We start from the raw sequence: 26,889 nt of genomic DNA, 5'->3' as shown, positions 1-26,889 counted from the left end.
TTGAACAGAGTGTTTTAAAAAACTAACCCAGGCACTACCACTATATTTATTTAATACAAATGGAAGTATCAACATTCTGAAACAATGGCTCTGTATTTTAGTTCTTTGCTCTTTTGGTCATTTCTACTAGTTCATCAGAGGCCTTCAATGTATATGACACTTTAATAAGATCATATGCCATTTTGCCCAACTCAAAATAATGTCCCTTGCCTTTCATTTTGAGAATAATGAGAGTAATGGAATAATCACTTCAGCATCATTTTGTTCCAAAGAGTCTTTTTCCAATACTTAAGATATGTGTGTTTCCATGACGGAAAAGAACCTGATTTCTAAATACTTCCTGATGAAAGACACCATTCCACTAAGTTCAGGGACTTTGGGACAAACGAAACTTGTATCAACTTATCAAGTATTCTGTTTATTGCACCTTTTCACATTTTTGTTCTGATGCTCTCTGTATTTCTCTCTTATTTTTTGAATTGATTAAAACTCCCATATTAGATAAACGTGGTGGGTTACTTCCTTCACTGGATCCTACCACGTTTGCCACTTTGCTGCCATCAGATGGGAAGTACTTTGTCTTCCCAGCATCCAAGGGTTATATGTTTGGGATTCAACTATAATGTGTGCTAAGATAACACTAACAACAGCTCTATTCCACTTACTATATACGCTAAGATATTTATATTAGCACATTTAACCCTTACAACAACCCTTCAAATTAACAACTAATATTAGCATTAGCGCTATGCAGCCAAGAGGTGAATGTAGAATGAACAAACACTGGCGAGAATGGTTTGGGATACTCTGTGCATGACGTCCTTAGAAAAGAAATCTAATCAGAAATGTCTGGATTGTTTAACTACTTGGCTCTATTAAGTTCTGATAGGCAATTAAAAGCAACTTAATTCCCCTGCCCCATACCACTTAGCAAAGAATTATTTCAGCTCTTTGCCATGAAGTTAATTTGTTCAGCCATTATCTGGCATATATTTGAATTTTAAAAATCTAGAGAAAGCAATTAGAGAGCACTTTCTTCCTTAAATTAAAGATACCTTCTTGTTTAAGCTGTACCACTCAGTGACAACATGTTAAAAAGTTAAGCAATTATTTCTGAAAGTTGGACAATGTAAGTAGTCAGATTCTAGAAATCATAAGAAAGCCACTGTCTTCTCAATAATAGGATAAATGTTGTACCAACTTATCTAGATATTTATCTCAACTCTCCACTTAGCTGCTGGTCACAGTTTATCATAACGAATTCAATGCAATACCTTTTGGTATCGTATGAAATTTATTTTTTTGATTTATTTCGTTTTTCCTCATCTCCTCTACTCTAGATCCTCCATGAAATGATGGAAGAAATTGACTATGATCATGATGGAACTGTCTCTCTGGAGGAATGGATTCAAGGAGGAATGACAACAATTCCACTTCTTGTGCTCCTAGGCTTAGAAAACGTAAGCATTTGGAGTTTCTGCTGTGGCACAGTGGGTTAAGAATCTGACTGCAGTGGCTTAGGTTACTTTGGAGGTGTCGGTTTGATCTTGGGCTCTGTGCAGTGGGTTAAAGGATCCAGCATTGTTGTAACTGTGGCATATGTCACAGCTGTGGCTCGGATTCAGATCCCTGGCCTGGGAACTTCTATATGGCACAGGTATGGCCAAAAAAAGAGAAAATTTACAGCATTTACACAAAGGAGTAGCCTGGTGGTAAGTCAGTGGGGTTCTTTCTCAAATGTTTATAGGGATGATCTTATTATTTAACACATAGTAGCCTTTTTTTCATTATTTGAAGTGCAATCTAGTTTAAAAAATGTTGACCTCATTCTATCTAATGCAATAAACACTTTAGTATTACTGCATTCTGTGGTTCTTGTGCTCCATCCCATTCCGTATTCCCCCCTCCCATGAAGATGATCTGTGTTATTGATAACCAAAACAGGATTTGGAGGAGCCAATTATATATCATGGTACTTGTGATTTTATATATATTTGTAATATAGGTATATATTTTATAGATATATAAATGTTCTCTTACCTATCAACAGTTATCCAGGTTCTTTCTTCTAAGCCTGTGAAAATTTTCTTCTATCAGTGCCTCCAGTGGTAACTAAAACTGGTTTGGGGAATAAAGTAGAGCAAACTAAGATAAGAATATGATGTGATAGTGACTTTCAAACCAAGTCTTGCTGCCTCAGCCTTGATGTGAATTTCAGTAATAGTTAATTTAAAAAGCTAATGCGTCCACACCAGATTTTTATACTTGGCATTAAAAAATTAACTATAGCTAATTAATATGCATATAGTAAAATGTGTACTTACATTTAAAAAGTAACGCTGATAGAAAGTACCATGACATTTATAATATTTAGAGTTTTGAGATACAAGAATGTAGCATCCCCAGTTTGCTACTGATCCCCAAACTTTTCATACTTGTTACCAGCAGTAACACTTTTTCAGATTCAAGACTATACCACAGTTATTTAAGGTACCGAATATTTTAAAAGTCATTTCTTAAGAGACGTTGCAGTCTGTTTTCACAAAACACATTGGAGTATGTAAAAATATGTTTGAACATATTTATATATGGGTTTAGGAATCTATAAATGGGCTTCAGGATAGTAGAAGATACTGTATCTTCTAACTTTTACATTCAGGTTAATCTTACCCTACATGAGACCTATGGGATTTTAGACACAGAGGAAGGAAAAGAAAAATTACTAATAGACCATAAATAGAAAATTATCCTTAAAGTAAACAATTTATTAGAACAGAGAGAATATAGATCTCACTGTTAATAGATACATAATTCTACATTTTGAAAACTTGTATCTGATGTTCTTTTTTTTCACCTAATTTTTATTTTTTCCATTATAGTTGGTTTACTGTCAGTTTTCTACTGCATAGCAAAGTGACCCAGTCACACACACACATATATATGTATATATACATTCTTTTTCTCACATTATCATCCACCATGCTCCATCACAAGTGACTAGATATAGTTCCCAGTGCTACACAACAGGATCTCATTGCTCATCCATTCCAAATGCATGCAGTAGTTTACATCTATTAACCCCAGACTCCCAACCCATCTCACTCCCTCCCCTTCCCTCTCGGCAACCAAAAGGCTGTTCTCCAAGTCCTTGAGTTTCTTTTCTGTGGAAAGGTTCATTTGTGCCATATATTAGATTCCAGATGTAAGTGATATCATATGGTATTTGTCTTTCTAACGTAATTTCACTTAGTATGAGAATCTCTAGTTCCATCCATGTTGCTGCAAATGGCATTATTTTGATCTTTTTTATGGCTGAGTAGTATTCCATTGTGTATATATACCACATCTTCTTAATCCATTGATCTGGGTTGTTTCCATGTCTTGGTTATTGTGAATAGTGCTGCAATGAATATAGGGGTGCGTGTGTCTGTTTCAAGGAAAAGTTTTGTCTGGATATATGCCCAAGAGTGGATTGCTGGGTCATAAGCTTATACTATATACAACCTAATATCTTTTTATAAATAACTTATATATCTGTATTGTAAATGTGTGTTAATTATTTAAAATCTGTTCTGACAAAAGCATATGTAAATTAGACCATTAGGTGAAAATAAAAAGAAAACTGTCAAAATATTATCATTGTAAAGTTTGGTATATATTTTATACTGAAAAATAGTTGACAAATGCCTTTTCAAGAAGTTCTACTAATAATGGCTCCCTAGAAGGAAATTTTATATTTTTAAAGCTAATTTTTTATTCTAAATACTTATGGAAATTCTAATATTAGAGAATGAGACAAGATGCAGGAATAAGTAATTTTTTTGTTAATTTATGGTTAGACAGGAAAATGTAGCAATGGAGACTTAGTCATCAGTATTTTAAATATCAGAAAGGATTTTGAAATAATGTTTTTCTTTGGAAAATATTGATTAGAAACTCTTTGCAATTTAATTCATAAATAAATTTATTTGTAAAATTATGAAAATAGCTTGGGTAAACATAGTACACAAATCTATATGTATTTAACTAAAACTATTTTAAACAATTATGCCTCATCAGTTTCTAGTGTAGCATAAATTTATCCAACAGAATGACAATTAGTTGTCATGAATGGCCATTAGGTTAATGATACATAATTTATATTAATATTTTCAAATTTGTGTTTTATTTTTTTTCATTAAAAGGGTGTTTTTCTGTGGGGAGCTTAATAGGAGAAATCAATTCAGAGTTTCAAAGCCACCTGAGCTGTTCCAGAGCTGTGTTCCCAGTAATGACCACTAGGTGGCAGGGCTACATTGTTTAACATTTATAGATCAACTTGCATATGATGTTGGATGTTTACCCTGTAAAGTACAAGTCTGAGAGTAATACCCCTTTTTCTTCACTTCTTAAAAAATAATAAGCCAATAATATTTTTAAAAATTGTCTTTTAATAAAGCGAATAAGCCATGTAATTGTGATCACAAGACAGTATCCGTTAATGGTTTTTTAATTCTCAGTGATGGCAAGTATTTTAAAAAGCAGGAATGACACAATGACACCTGAGTGATGAGGGCCTTTTTTTTAATAATTGAGATTTATTTCCTCTTCTGTAGGTAGCTAATGTGTTATGTTATTATCTGTAGAGAATTTGATTCATAGTATCATCCCCCTCTACCCTGCCCCCTACTTCTGCTTATCAGACTGGAAATCTAGAAGCTTTAGGTTGACTTCAGCCATTTATTGTGAGGTCTGTCTTGTTATATTGTCCTATATATTCTTGTCTGTTGTCAATTATGAGCTCAGGAAGCAAATTCTAATTGATAGTGAATGTTAAATACCACAGTGTATTTGAAAATAGCTGTGGTATACTCGCCAAATTGTACGGATAAGAATATTGCCCTGGGAGAGCAATTCTCACTTGGAATATAAAGCCGAGCAGTTGTGATTTTATTGTAGTTCACTCATGTCCATCAACGCAATTTTTAAAACTACTCTATTATACATAGTACCTGTTTTGATGCCAATTTTTTAATCAAATGTTAGAGAGTAAGAGTCCTTTCCTTTTTCTTGAAAGAAATCCTTCAAACTTTGTGATACTCAGTATGAAATGGTACAGTGTCTTACCTCTGAAGGAATATTGAGAGTTTGGGCAGCATGTGTGATTTTGATTACAATAAAAAAATGTATGCCTGAGGCTTAATCATTTTCCTTCAATCTTATTGAAGAATAGAACTTTTAAAAGACATCTTACTTTTGAATAAAAATATTTTCCTTTTTAAAATAACAGTATCTAGTTATAAACTCTGCTCCAGTGACTGGCAAACTTTGCCTCTAAAAGGACAGATGGTAAATAACTTAGGCTTTGTGGGTCATAAGTTCTCTGCTGGACTCTGCTATTGCAATGCAGAAGCAACCACAGACATATTGTAGTGAAAGAGCAAGGCTGTGTTCCAATAAAACTTTATTTGCATATACAGCATGCTGGCCACATTTGACTTAAAGACCATAGTTTGCTAATTCCTGACTAATTCTATCATTCATCTGTCATATTATAAAGAGAACAAATTTTAACTTACTTTTAATCATTTTGGAAAAAGAAATCTGATATTTTTCCTTTAGCTCAATTTGATCACCCCAGGAAGATTCAGGGACTAATGAAGTAAGTAGCAATGAACGTCATCAAATTGGCTTTCACCTTGGCTTGGTTATTAACTAACTAGGTCATTTTATACCAGACAGTCATCCTCTCATTCTTTCCTTTTCTAGTATTCTTTCAGTTCAAACATTCTTGTACCTAGATGAATAAAATGAATAATGCTCCAATTCCAGAAATTTGTAGTCTTGGATCATTATTAGACTTTTAGATTATTGGATTTTTCAGGGAAAATTCCTGAATTCATGTTATCATAAAAACAGGAATATGCACTTAAATATGAGCTGGCTTAAAATAAGGATGCCTTAACTTCTTAGTCTTGGATTTTTGTGTCCAAATCTGGGCAATATGATTTTGGAATGGTTATGTATTTTGATTTCACTGTATGTGCTCACAGAGTCTGGTTTCTTTAATCCTGATATGTAGTTTAAACCTTGCTATTGATTAAATGTTTTAGGACACATTTTTTTGCTTTTGCCTCATTCAATAAAGTGAAAGTGAATGTTTGGTTTACCCCTTGATTGCTGATGAAATATGTCCCTTGCTGAGTATGATGGGGAGTAGTGCTTGATATGCTCTTAATAGACTAAGCCATATTTGGAAAACTAATATTTCACAGTTTTTTTTTTAATTTTAATTTGGTTGAGTTGTTTTTCCACTGTTCATACATTGCTCAATCTGGAAAGGAATTATGAAGCTGGATAAAGGCAACGATTCTTGAGATTCCACATTGGGTCATTCAAGGGAAATGTAATCATGTGTTGCTACAGGCTGTTGAATCTGACTTTGAACCTTGAGAATGTTAGTGTCTGAGCCTGGCTTCAGAAAATGGCATCTGGAGATGGGAGGATGATTGCAGCTCCACTCAGAATTTTAAGCCCTCTCTCTGCATTCTCTTTGTCCAGGCTTGATATAACTCGTTTTTTTGTTTGTTTGTTTGTTTGTTTGTTTGTTTTTGGTCTAAGAGAACAGCTTCTTTCATATTGTTATAATATGTTGGGGACCTTGAATGGAAAAGTAAAATAATTTCATGGTGCTTTTATTTAATGAGTTGGAATCCATTTGCACTGTTGGCCCTTCCTTCTCTGTGCCATAAGTGAAGTCAGCTGATGCAAGGACATGGCTAGGTGTGGGGATGGGAGCATTTGGGCTGTCACATCATTGGAATTTCTCCTTGAGGTCTTTTGGAAAAATGCCATTACTTATATCAGCCCTAGTCCACTTAATTACAATATGTAATCTTGGAGGTATTTAGGGAAAAACAAAAACTTTAGAAATCACTAGGATAATGAAATGTTTCAAAATTTTCAAAGAGCATTCTTCCCTTTGAAACCTCCTTTTTATTTGTAGGGGATGTAAAGACAAGGAGGAAACTGGAGCTCCCCCTATGTCAGAACTTGTTTGAGTTTCATTAAACATTTCTCTGATGAAAGCACAGAACTGAAAGCCTTCCTTATCAAATACAGTGTTTTCTAAATATCAGGAATGCATTTTGTTACAAACAATGTCTGGTAGTGAAAAAAAAGGAACAGAATTTTTATGAAATAAAGTATTGTAAATCTACAAATATCCTTCTCAAAATATGTTGGTTGAAATACTGTGATGTTGCACAATTCAACCCAATGACGGTAATAATATTTGCTGTTTATATAACACAAGTCTTCTAGGAGCTAAATTGACTTCACAAGTATTGTATAATGAAACCTCACACCACGGCCTGGGCGAGGAAAGTGGGTACTTTCATTTTGTTAGAGAGGAAAATAAGAAAGGTGAAATGGCTTATCCACATTTTCGTCAGAGGCAAAGAACCAAGCCTTCCAGATTCCCTCCTCATTTCTTTTTTATAAAGATGAATTCTGTTCTATGGCAATAAATATTTATTTGCTATGGAAGTACTAATAGGCATATGCCCTACTGGCTGATGGGATATAGTAAGGGACAGTGTTCCCCCTTCCCCACTCAATTTACCATCTAAATAAGACAAACAAGACAAGACAGAATACAGAGCGTTGAAGTGTAATTTGCACTGCTGAGAAGTAGTTGGCTCCTGGTTTCAATTTCTTCCCTTGAAGTCACATACATATTTCATCCTTTGCATATTTTGGCAATGGATCCGGCTAAGAGCTATAAAGCTATTTAATTTGTTTTTTGGTAAAGCATTTTATGTCCGGGTAATGGATTTGTATATCAGTGGCAGCCTGTAACATGGCTAAGTGTTCTGATTGACAGAACACCCACGTTCAGACTTATTTATTTTTTGATAAGGAAAATGCCAGCTAACTTAGTCCATATGTGCTCTTCAATAGGATGAGGCTTATTCACATGTAATGGACACTCATTGAAAAATAAATGACAAGGATAATGAGAACAGTAATACACATGAAACAAAGTTTCTCTTTTTTCACTTAAAACTTTTTAAAAGCATTACGCTAATTACTTCAAATAATTTGGTAATGCTTAATGTTAACTTCATCAATATACTTTTTAAAAAATTAACCTCTTAATCATTAACATCAGGGTTTCTTATTCTTATTTGAAGGAAGATAAATTTTAAAATGTAGACTGTTTGGAAACTATAACAACATTAAACAAATGTATAAAGCATCTCATTCAAATAATAAACATACTAGAAATTTTATGACTCAGGCAAACCGTAACTGGCTTCAGCAATTATTGTGAAACCTATTTCCTAAGCTTTAGAGAAAAAAAAAATTGAAACACTGTCTTCTGACGTCCTCTCCATGACACCTTCTACATAAGTGCTTTTGTTGAGAACTTGTTAGTCCTTTGTCTGAAAAATGAATTTTAGCATTGTCAAGAACTGCGAAGGGTCTGAGAGTCACCCTGTTGGCAAGTGAACAAGTTATTTTGCCACAGTTTCATGTGTACGGCAGAGGCCATGAGCACGTGGGTCAGAAACCAAGACTTGTTTACTCACAGCAAGGGAGCAGCAGGAGCTTCTATCTGAGCTGGCTCTCAGGCCCACAAAGTCTCTGAAGGGCCATGCCGAGAGGCCCCAGTAATGGCCATGCCCAGCATCAGAGTTCAGAACCCCTGGCTTGGGGAAACTAAATCTTTTATAACATGCAGCAAACAAACCTGTGTAACTTTTGCTTAGAAGGGAAAGATTATTTTCATTATACTGGACAGTAAGTAAACCTGCCTTCAACATCTCTATTGTGCAAAATTGTCTGCTATTCAAATGTCTTTGAAAAAAATAGCCTGGAGTGGGGGGAAAACAGTCCTGCTTACAAAATGTGCAGAAATTCAAGATACCCACGGAGAATTAGCTCCCAGGAAGCATTTTCATTAATGTTTCATATTATGATGCAAATTTGACATTTCTGGTTCTAATGTAAGAATTAGTTACTCTGGATTTAATTGGATGCTTCAAATCTGGTGGTTTATCTCTTGACTGGGAATAGAAAAAAGTGGTTAGGAAGCATAATTATTAATATTTTGTTACCAAGAAAAAACAAGATGATCTGGACATGTTTATATTTTCCCATTACCGCAGAATTTGTATTAGTGCCCAGCATATAATAGGTACTCAAAAAACTATAAAGTCAATATGTTTTAAGAAATATAGCAACTTGACTAACCTGAAAAACTGTGACCTGTGATGATTTCTATAGAACACCAATAAATGATGTGTAAAATTAATCTGAGTTTGATACAATTTGGTGAATGAAGCACAAGGACTACATGTCAATACAGAAAGTGATGATAATGAAAATAATGATATATCTAACTTCATTTAATATCTTGACCTCCTTGTAAAGAATTTAAGAGATTTTTAAGTGTGCTATTACTTCATTTTTCTTTAATCTTAAACAATGCAGATATAATTAAGTTCCTGATAGAGAGTAGCTATTATGATATTATATAGAGTTTTGCTTAGAAGAATAAGTGATAATTACAGTTGTTTTGCTAAAATGTGAATTAATTGCACTCCAGGTTTTACTGTGGCAGATAACCATAGTGATTGTTATAAATAAATACAATAACACAGCTTTAATATTTTTGCCATCTTTCCATGAGAATAAAGTCATTAATGTTTTGTAAAAGAGAATAGTAGTGTAATTAGAGCCTTAAAAACATTTTTTAAATTTTTGCTATTTGAGACATGCAAAGAATGCATTAATGTAAATGATTAATATATAAGGAATCCCCAACCTAAAGTCTTAGGATATCATCAATAATTAATTTTCCTATCCCATCTCACCCCTCTACCTCTTTTTAAGACCTAAACACCATCATGGAATTTGCATATTTCTATTATCAAACAAGTGCTTGACATATTGTATCCAGCTTTCATTTCTGAGAATCTTCTACTCAAGGGTATTTTCTCTTTCTTTATTCATTTATTTGCTTATGGAACTGTGCTAAAGATAAAGTATACAAAGACGAGGCACACAGACATACCTCTGTTCTTAGGAATCCTGAGTTTGGCAGGTCATTATCATGGTTTGGGACGTGCCGTTGAACTGTTAACAGTAGACAAGAATTTGTGGGTTGCTATAGCATCCGAGATGCATTAGCAGGATCTCATTCCACTCAAGCACATGTGTTTTTCTAGACTCTGTGGCGATCTTGGAGAAAGTCACGGATGAAATAACAGATTGTCTTCAAATGCTTCAGTCCAGCTCTGAATTTTATTGGCACTTGCATATTCCACTGTTTATTTCATTAAGTGAAATCTGTTTCTCTTACATCCCGTGCAGAATGTGAAGGATGACGGACAGCATGTGTGGCGACTCAAGCACTTTAACAAACCTGCCTACTGCAATCTTTGCCTGAACATGCTGATTGGTGTGGGCAAGCAGGGCCTCTGCTGCTCCTGTGAGTATGTTTGCTTTGCTGAGACATTATTACATCTGGTGAGGAAATGCTGATTTCATGGAATAGTCTCATTTGGAGATGGAGTTGAGAAGTTGCCTGACCCTTCCTGTGCCTGTGATCTACGTTTCCTGACCATAGGTATCCAGATCACTCTGTTAGGAACTTCCTTCAGTTTTGGGAAACCCTCTCCTTGGAAAATAAATAAAGACATTTTCCAATTCACTATCCGTTTTCTTTCCATTATAGTTTAATTTAGTCATGATTCCCATTTCTTCTGGGATTGTTAGGAAGATACCCCCTGGTCTCATGTTTATATCTCATTAATATTCACCTCCTCCCCCGCCCCCGAGTTAGTCACTTTATTCACACTGTCTTCCTATAAAGAGCTAATTCCTTAAAGTCTTTTTAAAATACTTCAATTAACTGATTATCAGTTTGCATTCAGATTAAGAAAGCACAGGGACTACAAACTCATCTTATACCTCAGGCACATGATTTTTAATTCTATCATGAAGAAAATCTTCATATAAGGCTAACGGATATGGGGACCCAAAGTATTGGCAGTGTGTGAATTTTGTTGTGGCAATTCAGTACATTTATCTTTGCAATCCTTGTGGTATTCTGTGGAGTACCGCCCACTAGAATTTTCTGATAGGGTTGGGGGAAAAATGTATACATGTAAGAATAACTTGATCCCCATGCTGTACAGCGGGAAAAAAATAAAAGAAAAAATTATATTAAAAAACCCTTCCCTGATCCATTAAACCTAAAAAATAAATAAATAAATAAATAAATAAATAAATAAATAAATAAATAAATAAATTTATAAAAGTCACCTAAGAATCTTTAAAGCAACAGGGTATATGTCTGATGAATTACATTCCCCGATGTCTCTGTTAAAACAGAGGGAACATTGAGTCCTCCCATTAAAATGTGACATTCCCTTGATCCAGCACACTGTCCATCCATACCCTTTGCTGCAACATGCGGAACTGTCAAGTTTGTTAAGACACGTCCCATTTGTATGCATTTATATGAAATCTAAATTCCTTAACTGGCCTCAATGTAATACATCCTTCTCAGATATTATTTTTAGCTTACAGGTTCTTTGGTAGTATGTTTGAGAGTTGACTTTCAAATATTTTATTTGACATTAAAAACCAGTTTTAGTGCCGCTTTTTTTTTTTTTTTGGCTGAGCCCACAGCAAGGAGAATTCCCCAGCCAGGGGTTGAACCCAAACCATAGCAATGATAACACTGAATCCTTAACTGCTGTTCCACCAAGCAGTGCCACTTTTAAGTGATTTCTTATGTGTTTAAGGATTGTAATAAAGTTATATAAAATAACATTGTGTCACTTTAGAGGGCAGTTTCTGGTGACCACATTTAAAAGCCTGATTGTATATGAGATCATTCTTCATATACAAGAGAAGTATTTTGCTTTCAAGGTTTTATTATTTTTAAGGAAAAGAATTTTTCATGGTGCATTCTATTGATGGTACCTTAGGAAACAAAATGATAGTTCTCAAATAATGTAGGTGGTACCATATAAAAGTGAGAATTTTGCTCCCAAATTTTAACAGATTGGTGTGTTGAATGTAATATTCAACATTACTGCCATTATAGAGGAGAGGAGAAAGTATATGTTTTCTTTCTCCGTGTCACCAAAGGAAATCACAGATGTGGACATTTGGAAAGAGTTTTACTGTGTAAATATTATGTGGACTTAGCATTTTTTCATTCTCATTTCATGCAGTGGTTAATTTTTGCTTGTTTTACTGAGAGAGTTACCTGGTTGTTTTTTATTTAATTTTTATTCTGTGTATTTATGCATTTAGAACCCTTAAGTTAGAACGAGTGTTTTATCAAAGAATATCTGTTATTGACCCAAGTTATATTTAGAATCAAGTCATGAAATAATTTGAAGATGCCTAGTAAGACATATGCATTGGTTTTGTGTCACATTTTATACATACGCACACGAACTTATATATGTGTGTATATGGGTGTATATACATGTTTGCACATACATATAAAATTTTGCGCATATATATATATATATATATATATATATATATATATATATCATGTGCTACCCAGCAAAGGTGATTTCTTTTGGACAAACAGTGCCACAATGGCAATGAAGGATGAGCTCTAACTGAAAGCCTGACATGTACGATGAAATCTATTCTCTGGAAATAGACTAATCGGCCATTTAACGTTTAGATAAATCAATAGACAAAATAGCATAAACTCATAGGCTTTTATTCCCATGCCTGCCAGCTGCTCTCATGCCTATACTTTGTAAAATATAGATCTCTTCCTTCTAGCAAATGACACCGAGCCATTTGGCAGTCATCAATTTGTCTTTAATATTTTTGTCATCTGGGAATTGTTGTGAAAAATTTGAGTAAGGCCTGATTTAATTAAGCATTTCCTGCTATGCCATGATAGAGGAGTCTTGGTTTTTCACATGCATAATATTTCCTGTACTAATTGGCCTTTTGTATTCCATGGTAAAAACAGTCGGCTTGGACTTCTCCGTGATGTGGCTGATTGGATTGATTAGGGAGCAGTGGTTATGAAATGAGGTTCTGTTAATGTCATCCTTTCTCTATAAAATTGCAGTCAAGGACTAGGATTAGCTCTGAATTTGTGGACATGTTTCCTTTCAGTTTGCAAGTACACAGTTCATGAGCGCTGTGTGTCCAGAGCACCTCCTTCTTGCATTAAGACTTACGTGAAGTCCAAGAAGAACACCGACGTAAGTGTATGGCCCTGCTTGCTTTTTGAGGGTGGCGTTTATGGATGCCTCCTCTTACCACAGCACTCGTGTTCTGTTCCAGGTGATGCATCATTACTGGGTTGAAGGCAACTGCCCAACGAAGTGTGATAAGTGCCACAAAACCGTTAAATGTTACCAGGGCCTGACAGGACTGCATTGTGTTTGGTGTCAGATCACAGTGAGTAACATGGGAGAATAAATCTCCAGCATTCACTCACCATGAAAACAGTGTATCCCAGGTTCTCTGAGAGTCCTACCCTGGAAGGTCATTCTGAATTGTTGACTAAGTCCAAGTTAGCATAAAATCATGGCGGCTCCCAAAGGGATAAGGGTCAGAGTCAGATTTTGTCTTCCAAGAATCCAAAACTTTAAAGCTAATGACAACCTTAGAGATAATAGTGTCATAAGGTTTTCTAACTCTGCCCCATGGAATTCTGGGAGCTGACAGGAAGGTAACCAGTTTCCATGGCTGTGGGTGGGCAGTGAGCCTGGGTTGCTGACCTGGTAGAATTCAGGTATCCCTCTGCTCTGCAACACTGTTTTGGCAGAATTTTCTATTTTACATGTAGTAAATTTATTTTAATCACAGGATCTATGGGATTAAAAAATAAGGTAGAACAATGACTAATGTAATCCAGACTTAATTTTATAGTGAAGACTCAAAGACCAAGAAAACCTAAGCAGATTGTCAATGACCACATAACGAGGTGGAGATGCAAGGAGTCCATGTTTTAGTTCTTGATGCTTCTGAGAACTTACTTTACCCTTCCATTCACCATGCTGTTACCTTGCTTCTTTAGTTAAGTCAGTAGTTGGGGAATAAGAGATGTGGATGTAAACACTAGTCATTAACAGCATTGACAATGGAGAAAGAGGAGGTCACTAGGTCTTTCCTGGGAAACTTCAGCCTGACTTGCATCATTGTCAAGGCTGCTTCAAATCACTTCTGGAATAAATGCAGTTGTTAGATGGTACCTCTAGTATTTCATGTTTCATGTTTTATTTCTGGATGTTAATGAGAATAAACATTTTTAAGAGTAGCTTTTTTTTTTTTTATAGTTTAGTACAAGAACATTTATGAGACTGCATTTTTCCCCCCATTGGTTTTGTTTTCTTTTTACAGCTAGTGTGTGAGTCATCTTGTTAGAGGACAAATTGTTCTTTCTTTTGTAGGAATAAAACAGTAGGGAGCACTGTTTCAGTTAAGCAAATAAGTTTCTCTGCAGTACCCTTCAAAAACCCTTCTCAACACACACACCATTTAAAAATTTTTCTTAAGCACACACACACATACACACAGAATAATGAGAAAAACAAACTGTGACTTGCATTTCAAAAGTACAATTAAGTGCTTTTTTTAAAATGAACACACTTTCCTCAATCATTTTCGGTTATTATGCTGTTAAATTATATTTACATTTGAAATTTCTTCAATTATGAAAGACAGTTTTATTTTTTAAAGTGTTTGGTTATTATAATAAAATGTCTAACAATGATTTAAATTACATGTAAGAATTACTTAAACATATTGAGTTCTCAGTTTCAGGAAGACCACAGCTATTTCAATTTTCAAAAAAAATCATGCTCACTGAAAAATGCTGTCTTTTTTTTCTTGCTGAGCATCTAAAAAATATTTAATTTTTGTTTCAGATCTTATAGGAGCCTGGTTGTTTTATTTTTCCCACAGAGTGCATCTTTAATTACTTACAGCTTTACTTTAAATATCAGAATTTATTTCTTCTTTGTTTTTCAAGTTATTTTTCCCATCCTTCGTATATTTCCAATGTCATATTTCAGACTCTTATTTTTCTTTCCTTTTTTATTTAATGAAAAATATATATTTAGAGTTAGAACACTCTAAAATATGCATTGCTACCTTTCCTAATACAAAAGTTTTTAGTGATTTAAAGTTTCTTTATTTGACTCCTCTGCTCCTTTCCCCTTTTAATCTCTATGAAGTATATCTTCTGCCCTTCTCATTCTATAGGGAGCACTCTCTTCAAAGTTACCATTGTTGATGGTCTCTTACTGATACTCAAGGTATCTTGAAATGTCCATCTTCTTCTATATTTCATTTTGTTTTTCTTGTTTTCTTTCTTTTGTTTTAGTGGTTCCCCTCATCTGTAACTCCAAAATCTACATTTCTAACTCAAGCAGTCTCCAGTTATACATTTATATTTGGTCTTGATTCTGGTCCTAGTCTTATAAGAAATTACACTCTTCGTTTTATAAGAAAGCTACCTCTGAATAAACTGTGCTTTTTTGAAATCTAAAGATTTCATGTTCAATTCCATTTAGGCAACATGCCCCTAACATCTCATCCTTAACAAGAGGTCAATATATACGTGAAGATGACCCCAAGGCAAAGCACAATGTAAACTGTAAATGTCTTTAAATCCTGAGTTCTACTTAAGATACAGGTTAATCAGGGAGCAGTGAAGGGTTTAAAGCAGAATCTGGGGAATAGCATTGCCTTCTTACTAAGCTCTCTCAAGACCTGAAGCTTCTGGCTAACTTAAGCCTCATTTGCTGTAAACCATGATATCCAGGGATCCTGTGGATATTTGGTTCATGAAACAAGATTGCAGTTTTTTAAAAAGGTCTCATTTATCCAGAAAAGTATAGATAGCCCTCTATAAAAGTAACTTTAGCTTCTGTGTGCTTTTGGATTTTTAAATTGGGCAGTTCTAAGAATACATTTATCAATTTATTGACTTTGTGCCTAGGTTAAACAATATATTTAGGTAGTGCCCTGATGGTGCAGTGGGTTAAGGATTTGGCCCTGTCACCGCCGTGGTTCCGATTACTGCTGGGGGGTGGGTTCAGTCTATGGCCTGGGAACACCTGCATGCCATTGGCACAGCCGATAAAGCCCAGAATATGTTTACCTCAGAACATTTATATGTTTAGTATAATCTGTACTTTCTTCTTGAACCACTGTACGAAAATTTTAGTAAAGAGTTACTCTGCTCTTGACAGGCTCACCTACACTGCAGATTGCCTTTCCACTTGAATCTACTTTCTTAAGTTTACATGCTTCCCATAAAGTGCTATTAATATAAGAAAAATTAGAGCTCCTGTCGTGGCTCAGTGGTTAATGAACCCAACTAATATCCATGAAGATGCTGGTTCAATCCCTGGCCTCGCTCAGTGGGTTAAGGCTCCAGCGTTGCCATGATCTGTGTGGTAGGTCACAGACGTGACTCCGATCCTGCATTGTTATGGCTGTGGCATAGGCTAGCAGCTACAGCTCCAATTCGACCTCTAGCCTGAGAAGATCCAAATGCCACAGTTGCAGCCCTAAAAAGACCCCAAAAGTAATAATTTAGCAAAAAGCTAGCAGAAGTTGCCAAAGTGATGCGACCCGGCACCATCAAAGTTGAGCTTCGGGAAGGCCTATCTGAATGGAGTTCATGAGGAATAGAAGGTAGAGAGAAATAAAAAGAATGAAACCTGGCTTCATCTCAGTAGTTTTCCAAATGCCATTATTTCCTTTATATATGAAACTTCTGGAAATGGCTTGAGTCTTATAAGTTAGACTGATCAATTTCTTAAGAATGTCTCTGTTCAAGAACTGAGAGAATATTTGTTCAGTCTTGGGCCAGATGTGTCAAAAGCTTTGGCCAGTTTCCTGATTTGTAAAATGGACTTAATACCTATCTTGCAAGATTTTTATAAGAACTAAATTAATTTTAAAAATCTCCGTAAATGTGGTTAGGGCTGGACTTCATACATAATAGTGCCTCATGACTGGCAGTTTTTATCATATTTGAACACTAGGTAAAATACCACATGAGGGCACAAAACCCAACACCTGACTTACAGAGGGTGTTCCACGAAAATTACTCATGTCATCTTTCTCTCTCACTCCTGGAAGGATCCATAGTTGTCCAGTCTAAGCATGTTCTAAAACATCCAGAACTGTGTGGTCCTGAATATCACCAAATCCTAGACAAAGCTGATTTATTTATATTCACAAAGAACTGCTATTCCAGCTCTCTTCTATCAAACATGGTATCATCATGCTTGCAATCACTGGAAATAGTTAGAAGTCGATTTCCTTTATCCTAGTCTTTCACCTCTACCTCATATATTCAGCCCATCACTGAGCCTTTAAATTTCCTCCTTAAAATATCACTCTCAGATTTGAGTTTTTGTCTTCACCATTCACAGCCCAAGTGCAAGCTCTTAGCACCTCTCAACTAGATTAGAGTTAGAACTCTTGGCTTATCTCCCTAACAGAAGGTACTTTTCCTATAAGGCAGGCTGCAAACCACCTCCAGAATCATCTTCTGAAAATACTAGTGCGCTATCATATGCCACCTTCACCAGCCTATAATAGTTCTGTCATAAGGAATGCAGCCCTCACCTCTTCCTTCCTCGACCTGTTTTTCAGTTCATCAAATATCAGACCCAAACCCAAGCACATGACATATATAATAGTTCCCTCTTTGCCCAGCCTCTGCTGTGGTTGTGCATGTCTGTTGTCAAGCCTTTGGGAAAGCCATGCTTCCCTGCTCTTATTTTGCTCACTCTTATCATTGCCCTGAATACACCCGCCTTAAACTCACTACACCTCCAGAAGCAAATTGAGTTCCCTATTTTCCTTGACACTAATATTTCCTTTTTCAGAATCCTTTTTAGACTTTTATTCCATACCAAAGGAAAGACTGAAGGGTTGTCTGGCAGTTTCATGTCTGCATGCTAGCATTTTCTATGCTGCTAGACTGCATTGTCCAACATACATTTTTTCTCTAATCAGCCTAAATTATTGATAGAGTGCTGAGTTTAGAGGAGTTCCTCAATAATTTTACTTTAATGACTGCTATACTATTATTCTTAGGTTAAATAGTGAATTTTAAATGCATGATTTGAATTCTGTTTTTTTTAAATCATCTTGTAATACTCAAATCTACATGAAATATACAAGTAAATGTAAACAAATACTTAAATATAATAAAAAACTAAAATATTTCAACACTTCTTTATTGGTCAGTACTTGAGGCTTCTTGATGGCATACTATTTTTTTATTTTATAAGTTTGGGCTCTTAAAACTGAGTTTTATCTCCTTTTGCAAGCCTAAAATTAAAAACAGAAAAATCCTGTATAATAACAGTCTTAACGATCTTCTAACATTTAGGCAACCATTTCCCTGTGCTTGATAATTCAACCAGCCAAGTTAAATGTCCTCATTGGTTCTCTCTTCCTTCTCTTATTTATATTATCTGATCATTGAGATCCCATTTTTTGTAGCTGTTCATATCTGCCCCAAATGTATTTTCTTGACATTCTACTTAAAACATGTAATAATTGACTCCTGGTTATGGTAAAATGTCCCTGGTCAGGCAGGACTCGCAAGGTTAAGAGGGTGATACATTTTATTTGAGTTTGGCAAAAGGAAGCCTATGTTATGGCTATGAACTGTCTACTTTTGGTGTCATGTGGGACCACTACTTTTATTAAAATAGTAAGCTCAAAACAATAATGTTTCAGGGTTTCCAGTGCCTTTACAATAGAAAGGTTATTATGCAGTAAATGCCAGCACTAAAACAGCACCTTGAAACAGCAAAAATGTTAAGAGACAAGCATGTATAAACCAACAAGTGTTCTTCTATGTGAAGTCACTTCATTTTTCTCTAGAAAAATTACTTAATTTTCTTTTTTTCTCCAAATTCTTTGGAAAATTTATTTTCTGTTTTTCTTCCTTTTGACTTAGATTCCACTGTTTTCTTCTTAGTACAATACCCTCACTCTCTTCTCAACTCCATCCCGTAAACACACACACAGTCTTATTCACACATTTTCCTTTCCCTCCTAAATTGAGACAGTTTTTTCAATAAACATAGATCTGGCTCTAAATTAAGTGCTATTGGAAATTGTCATAAACTCTGAAATTATTTCCAAGTATTTAATTCACTTCCAGGAATAGCTGGTTCATATTTCATGAATTTCCTAGATATAGAATTGATTCTTTTAATGTGAATGGAAGTTTCTGTACGTATAATAAAATAATGACCTGAGGATTTCTATGCCTTATTCTGTACAAATGCAAAGATAACTGTGAACAAAAATAAAAACATTTTAAAAAAGATAATTTATTTCCTCTGGGGCTCCATTGGCCATTTCATTAAGAAACAAGATTCATCAATATCTTAGTTTATTTCTTTTCTTATTGAGGCTCTTTTGTGTTTTGCTGATTTGAGATCTGGGTTATCTTTAAGAAAATTGTCGGACTTTAGTATCTTATTGATCTAGAAGAACTCAGCTCTGTCTTTTTATATAAAATGTCATGGTGACAAGTTTAGGCAACTTGTTTTTATTGCTGATTATATTCACTTTTTTTCCTTTTTACAGTCTTATAGAAAAATAGCATAAATACAGAAAAGTATAAATATCTTAAGTATAGAACTCAATGAACTTTGCACAAATGAACACCCAGTATATCTAGTACCTGATCAGGAAACAGAACATTACCAGTAACCTAAGATAGTTTTAGGGTGAAATAGCTTTTAAATTCTGTTATATGGTTTCTATGTTGTTGATATTTGTTCTTTTTTAATAGACTTTATTTTTCACAGAAGTTTTAGTTTCACAGCAAAAATGATGTTCCTTTTCAATTTTGATTAAATAGTCCTGGGAACTATAAGCATTTTTTCTCATTGGCTTTCATGTGTTATATTTTGTGCTCAAATATGTCTCTGAGCAATATGGTCAATTAACTAGACTTGGTATTCAAATTGTGCAATGATCAGTGTTTTCCAACCTGGTGTCCTCAAGCTTCGACACTCTGGCTACAAACAGTGTCATGATGTTGATGGACACCTGAATATATTTAGCAGCTACCAGATTCCAATGTTAATAAAAGTATAAGGTGATTAGTTAATGCTCACTTCTTGGAGAGGAGAATATTCTTGCAATGTGTCTCCCTGTTTCACTGGTGACAATAGGGATACCTACTTTCTTGTAGACCCTGCTGCCTGCCCAAATTCCTGCAAAGACTCTGCCTTCCAGATACCGAGGCAAAGCTTGGGGATATAGGTCACGTGGCAGTCAAACTGGACAGTTCCATGCTGCAGAGAATAATATTTCGTAGGACCAGTTGCCAGTACTTTTACTCTGAAACCTTCAAACTGCAATGTAAAGAATTATCCCTTACACACACGTTCTGTTCAGCTTATCAACTCTGGTTCTACCTGAGTTCTCAGTTGCTTCTTTTTGGCTGGGAAATTAACCTACGTTGCCAAAAGCCACCATTAAATTCATTTTATTTTTGTTATCTTTTCTTACACCCAGTAGCCCCATATTACTGTATAGAGGAGTCAGCATCCATTACTGTATCAGTTGCAGATTGTTGGAGATCAGTTGTGTGGAAACATGGAGGAGGCTGAGCCCTCAGATTGTGTATCTGTTTTCAGTGCTGGCAAGAAACTCAGAGTGCCCCACCCTTCTGTCCTTGAGAGTCACATGTAAAGCTTTACAAAGTCCAGTCAAGGGTGCAAATTCAGTACTTTCTCACTCTGTACACACAGAATTTTTGCCTCAAATCTTGCTACTTGTAGAGGGTTCTTAGAGTCTTGCATTGTTAGTTTTAAACAGGTTGTACAGGATCAAAAAGCAGAAGTTTTTTTCTCTGTGACACCACAGTACAAAGGAGCCTTAAGACACAGAGCCTATCTTTGGTTTGGGTTCAGGTTTCATAGTGATCCATATATTTGTTTCCTATGGTGGCCATAACAAAATAACAGCAAAATGAGAACAGAAATATTTTCTTTCATAATTCAGGAGGCTAGATACCTGAAATGAAGATGTCAGCAGGGCTATGTTCCCTCTGAAGCCTATAGGGAAGACTCCTCTCTTGTCTTTTCCTGATTCTGGTGGTGGCTTTTAGTTTTTGGTGTTCCTTGACCCACAGCTGTGTCACCAGTTCTCTGCCTCTGTGGTCACATGGCCTTCTTCCCTCCATACTTGTCTTTTTATGTCCAGATTTCTCTCTTTTTAAAAGGACACAAGTCATTGGATAAGGGCACAACCTAATTCAGTATAACTTCATCTGAACCTGAATACATCTGCAAAGATCATATTTCCAAATAAGTTCATATTCACAGGTACCAAGAGTTAGGACCTCAGTTGGTGAAAGATTAGATTTAACCCTACAACACTTGGTAAACCTTGAGGCTAAATTCAGGATTCCAGGACCATGACTTATTATAAGAAAATTGATTAAATCTAATAAATCAATTATATATTTAAACCAGTCACTAATTTCATTTCGAGGAAACTATACATCTCATTTGCCAAATCAGAGTTTAGTTCTGCTTTGTATGGGGCTTCATTTGCCTCTTTATCTTCAGTTCTTCTCACCTCTTAACAAAGATCAGAAATACCTGATAATATTAAACCCCTTTTTTTTTGTAAGGAGTTTACAGGACACTGAGAAGCAGAATTGCTAATTACAGATGAACGTTATAGGTACTTTTATTTCATGTAATGTGGTCTAGTGTGTGTTAATTACAGTACAGGTAGCCTTAACTTCAAGGCAGGGTGTTATCATGATAGAGGACTTAGCTTCAAGGACAATAGAATTACCCCTTCAGTAGTAGTGATCTACTGTCACCAGCAGCAGATCAACACTCCTTAAACCCCTCTGCTTGGTTGTTAATTAACTATTACAAATATAGGTTTGTTATGGAACTTAGGAACTTAGACAGGGTGGCCTTTGATACACAGCTGAAAAATGAAGCAGCTCATTTTTGGTTTGGAACAAGATATGTTATTAACATAAATAGTTGTTCTAAAATATGAATGTTTCATATTAAATTGACAAGGAGTAGTAGACAGAGAACTCCCTAGATGCCTTTAAACAACTACTACCTTAGCAATTCAATATGGCTCCAATAAGTTCTACCACTTCAATTTTTTTTAAAAATTACTATTTAATGCACTATGTTATAACACTTTAAGTTAAACTTGTGACCAAGCTTGATAAAAAATATCAGTGTAGGTTCTTACATGTTGAAAAGTAAATAACACGTTGTATGATTATACACTCAGTGAAGAAATGGTAAATACAATATAAAGATAAATTTTTATCATCATAATCATCTTCTTATATTTATATCCTGTTCCTACTGAGATGAATCTCTGGTTACATTTACATATTGAATTAGAAAGTTAAAACTAATGATGGGATCAATTATGCCCCATACTGAGCTGTGCACTTTGGAATGACTTTGAGAAAACAGGAGGGTCAAAAGGAAAAAAAAAAAAAAGCATCCACAGTGCATAGTGGTTTCAAGATTATGCTAACAGATAAGCAAAGGAAGCGTTGTAATGGACAATAAGGTGTGTTTGTGAAAGAAATCAGGCTTTTTGGTGGAAAACCTAAAGCACATTTTTAATAAAAACATTTCTGAGAATTGGAAGGTGCATAGGCTAGGTCACGAAAGTTGCTAAACAGTTTATTTAAGGTAGAATATATAAGGGCAAATGTAATATGAATCCCTTTATGATCCTGTTTGTTCTTGTAATACTTTATTGTTTTTGCTGTATCTCAGTGGAAATATAATCTGCTCCATGTTTGCTGTTGTCATGCAGAATTTGATAGTGTCTTCTTTCTCCTTCCCTAGCTGCATAATAAATGTGCTTCTCATCTAAAACCTGAGTGTGACTGCGGACCTTTGAAGGACCATATTTTACCACCCACAACAATCTGTCCAGTGGTACTGGTGAGTTTTTCCTTCTCATCATTCTGCTATAACTGGGGGTTTCTAAGACCAACTGATATGCTCTATCACTAGATACTTCCAGAGACCGTTTTCCATTGATTAAGGCAGAACTCTCTAGAACTTAAAAAAAAAAAAAAAAAACTCCTCCCTTCAGAGAAGACCCCTTTGCCCACTGTATGTCTTCTTTCCTTCATGGCACAATAAACGTCTTGGTAAGGTATGCTCTGACTAAAGCTGACTCAGGTTTTATCACTGATCATGCTGTACTTACCAGAAATTGTATAGCCAGAACACGTCTACATTTTACATGTTTTATAGATCTAACTTCCCAGAATAATGAAGTTATTCTTATTGGCAATTTTGCTAGAGATGCAAATACTATATCTGCAATAGTGAGGTCTCTCACTTAAGTCAGAGGTTATTTAAAATGAGGACACATACCTTGAAGAAAGCTATGGACTGCCATTATCTGTATTTTATCTTTTATTAGTGACTAATAAATTTAACTGACTGCAAAATAATCACTTGATTCAATAAATATACAAGTTACAAATCTGTAAGTAACCTGAAAAGAACAAATCTTGATAGAAAGAGAAGCAGACATTCAAAGATAATATTCATATTAACATTTTAAAATCCCAATTGTTTCTAAAGTGAAACAGTTATTTTACAAAACAAACTATTTTATATCCATAATGCATTTCTCATTTTTTAAAAACAACATGGAAATTAACTAGCTGGAACTTCGGTTTGATATAATAAAATACAACAACTAAGAAATGTTAGACAAATACTTTTCTAAAGGTCAACTTAGAAATTAATCAAATTACTCAATTTGCACCCACTTATGATTCATTTTGTAATTATCTGTAAAATACTGGTCGTATTTAAATGCCTTTATTTAAGAAAAATTAAAAACTATTTTCTCAAACTGCAAATAAAAAGCAGAAGAAAAAAACCTCCATATTGCTGAGGATAGCAATTACTAATTCTAAATTTACTTTCTGCATGTAAGATTTATTAGACATCCTGTAGTAAATAAGATTAATTAAAAATAATGAGTCATATTAAAATACTTTATATTTTAGATGAATTTTAGTAATTTTTTATACTTTTGTATGATTTTCTTAAAGAGAAAGAACTTGTGGAATTTTTAACGTTTGCATTATTTTTAAAAATTATAGTGATCTCACAGGTTTAGATTCATCCTTGATCTCAGATTTTAACTCTAAGATGAAATCTATCATGTCATTCTATTACCCAGCTATCTGGGTCAAACTCTCTTCAGTTCAGTAAGCTAGGGGGCTACTTCTTTGGCCCATTTATGTCAACCTCTGGTTGTACATGTTCAAACATGGGAAAGATTCTTTTATTATTCCACTCTTTTTTTCCTTGAGCGAATCACAGGTAAAGAACATGTGATCAATGAATATTCTTGTTGCTAACAATCTTGCAAACTCTTTCATTGCTTTTGCAGACACTTTTGATTCTGAAGATTTATTTTCACTCATTAAATCTTCCTACAGTTTTTATCATGATTTGTATCTCAACATTTGCTATGTTATCATTTCCTTGGCACTCTCTGCTCTGAGGTATTCAGCACTGTTAACCACCTCATCCTTCACACGTGTCTACCTTTCATTGACACCCACCATACCACACTCTCCAGCTGCTTCTTCTGTTTCTCTGGATGCTTCCTTTTAATATCTTTCCTGGTTTTCAGGACTTCAGTCTGCCCTGTGTTGGCTCATCCCTTGACCCTACCCTCACATGCTATCGCTTTCCAGTCTTCTTCCAAGTGAGGTCTTGTTTATTCACTTTATTTTATTATGCATTAACTTATGTTAAGTTCCTCCTCCTCATCTGAATCTCTAAACTATAAAGCTGCAATCGGGAGGTCCCGTGTTGTTTTACATGCTCAATATGTTGTTACTATTACTATTATTATATATGAATAATAATAACTCATTTATTGAACACATACATACCAGCTGCTATGCTAATTCATTCATTCATTCAAAAATATTTATTGAATGTCTAGTATGTGCCCTGTATTATTAACAGTAGAAGGGAAAACACTACAAAAACAAGTTATATCTTTACCTTCATAAAGTTTTCACTCCAGTGGGGTGAAATGGTAATAAAGAAGTAAGTTATTTAGTACCTGGTTTTAATAATATACTGGTGGTATTTAAAACTTAAAGGACAAAGTTAAAACAGGAAGAGAAGAAATGATGAAACTGCAATTATAAAAGAAATAGTTAAGAATTTACCAAGGAATAGTTGAATAAAGAAAGTTTATTGAAGTTTATTTGAATGAAGAGTTGAGGAGTGTGAGGGAATTGCCCATGTATCTATCTGGGGACCAAGCTTTGTGGACAGAGGAGTCACCAAAGAAGGACAAGGGAAGACTCAAGGGCAGGAGAAGCCTGACATATCCAAAGAACATTAAGAAATTAGTGGCTGGATCTTATTCTGCAGGAGGAATGATAGTAGAGAATGTCAAAGATGTCTTAAGATTTTCAAATGTGTAGGACAAGTTAGGCCATTCTAACTAATGCTTTTTTTGTGAATGAAGTTGGAAGCCATAAGATTGTTTGAACCAAAAAAGAGAATGATGTGACTGATAAAAAGAAGAGTCTAACTTGTGAGTTGAGGGAGAACCAAAAAAATAAGCTATGACAGAATTTCTTAGAGGTGTAGGAAGCTGCATCATTGCTGAGAGCAAGGATGTTATGAAAATTTTGAGGATTGGGAGAAGTTACATAACATTTACCTAGAGAGTGAGAGCTATGAGGATCAAGGGAAATACTGTATGACTGCCACAGTATAATGAGTGTTCTCTTGTTAATAATCATGAATTTAGAAAATGATTTGTAACCTTGGATGGGTCACATCTTGTTAAATTTCTCCATTTACTTTCTAGCTGTAGGAGTTGAATAGACATGGACCAGCATTCATGAGATTGTGTTTTGCCCAGTATGATGAAAGGAGAGAAGCAAAGGAGTTGAGAGTGTACAAAGGAGTGATTATAGGCATTGGGCATGGAATTTAAGCTGGGTAACAAGGGAAGTAAGGACATGAAGAGTGAAGTACAGTAGGGATGTTAGGAAAAATACAGTGTGGATCATTGATTAAAATGATCTCACTGTAATCAAACATACTTTGATTACAGTGGAATCAAAGTTTGCTGGAATCAAGGGTATTGGTGTCAAGTTACAAGAATGAATGCATGCTGTACGGAAAAAAAAACTGTATTGGGGAAATAGCAATAAAAAATTAAAAAATTAAATTAAAAACATTCTAAAAAATGAATGTCGTACAATTGACATTATTAAAGGGTTGCTGCTATTGCTAATGACAAGTCTGAATTAATTTAATCATCACAGTGATGCCATAAGATAAATATTGTAACTATCCCTATTTTACATATAAGGAACCTGGTAAACATAGAGATTCAGTTACCCATGTCACATGACTATGAAGTGACAATCTAGAATGGGAACCCAGAGCTTGTACACTCAGATAATCCTTTCTGCCCCTTCTCCAAATTCCAGTGTTGGCCTTCTCTATATGTCTTTCCTCAGAGACCAGAACCTTCATTTCCCAAATTTTCTAAGCCAGAAACCTAATAATTATCACTTATGTCTCATCTTTCAGTATCACATTAGGCAGATTATTCTAATGTTCTTACTCATTTTCTTTTCTTCAACCCAACCGTTAACTGTCTCATATGTCACTCCCCAGTTGTACTGCAGAATTGTCCTAGTACTAGGAGCATTATCACTGAATTCCCTCTTTCCTATGCACCCTCCACACAGCTTCATGGATCCACTTTCAAAAAATACAATAAAATATTTTTCTGCTTAAATATTTAAAATATTTTTAGTGATTCCTAATT

The 26,889-nt window shown here is 34.9% G+C and overlaps 1 protein-coding gene across 4 annotated transcripts in view; it reads left to right on the top strand.

The window, feature by feature from the left end:
• The window catches only part of DGKB (diacylglycerol kinase beta), a 708,921-nt gene that overhangs the window by 205,060 nt on the left and 476,972 nt on the right, over positions 1–26,889 (top strand). For all 4 annotated transcript variants that reach the window (XM_047753443.1, XM_047753441.1, XM_047753442.1 and 1 more), the window contains 5 exons: positions 1,341–1,460; positions 10,360–10,477; positions 13,153–13,241; positions 13,324–13,440; positions 22,890–22,988. In XM_047753443.1, coding sequence (XP_047609399.1) covers positions 1,341–1,460; positions 10,360–10,477; positions 13,153–13,241; positions 13,324–13,440; positions 22,890–22,988 — 543 coding nt within the window. The remainder of the gene's footprint in view (positions 1–1,340; positions 1,461–10,359; positions 10,478–13,152; positions 13,242–13,323; positions 13,441–22,889; positions 22,989–26,889) is intronic.

This window comes from Phacochoerus africanus, chromosome 11 (genome assembly GCF_016906955.1).
Source record: "Phacochoerus africanus isolate WHEZ1 chromosome 11, ROS_Pafr_v1, whole genome shotgun sequence".
Lineage (NCBI taxonomy): Eukaryota > Metazoa > Chordata > Mammalia > Artiodactyla > Suidae > Phacochoerus > Phacochoerus africanus.
This window is presented reverse-complemented; position numbering and strand designations above follow the sequence as displayed.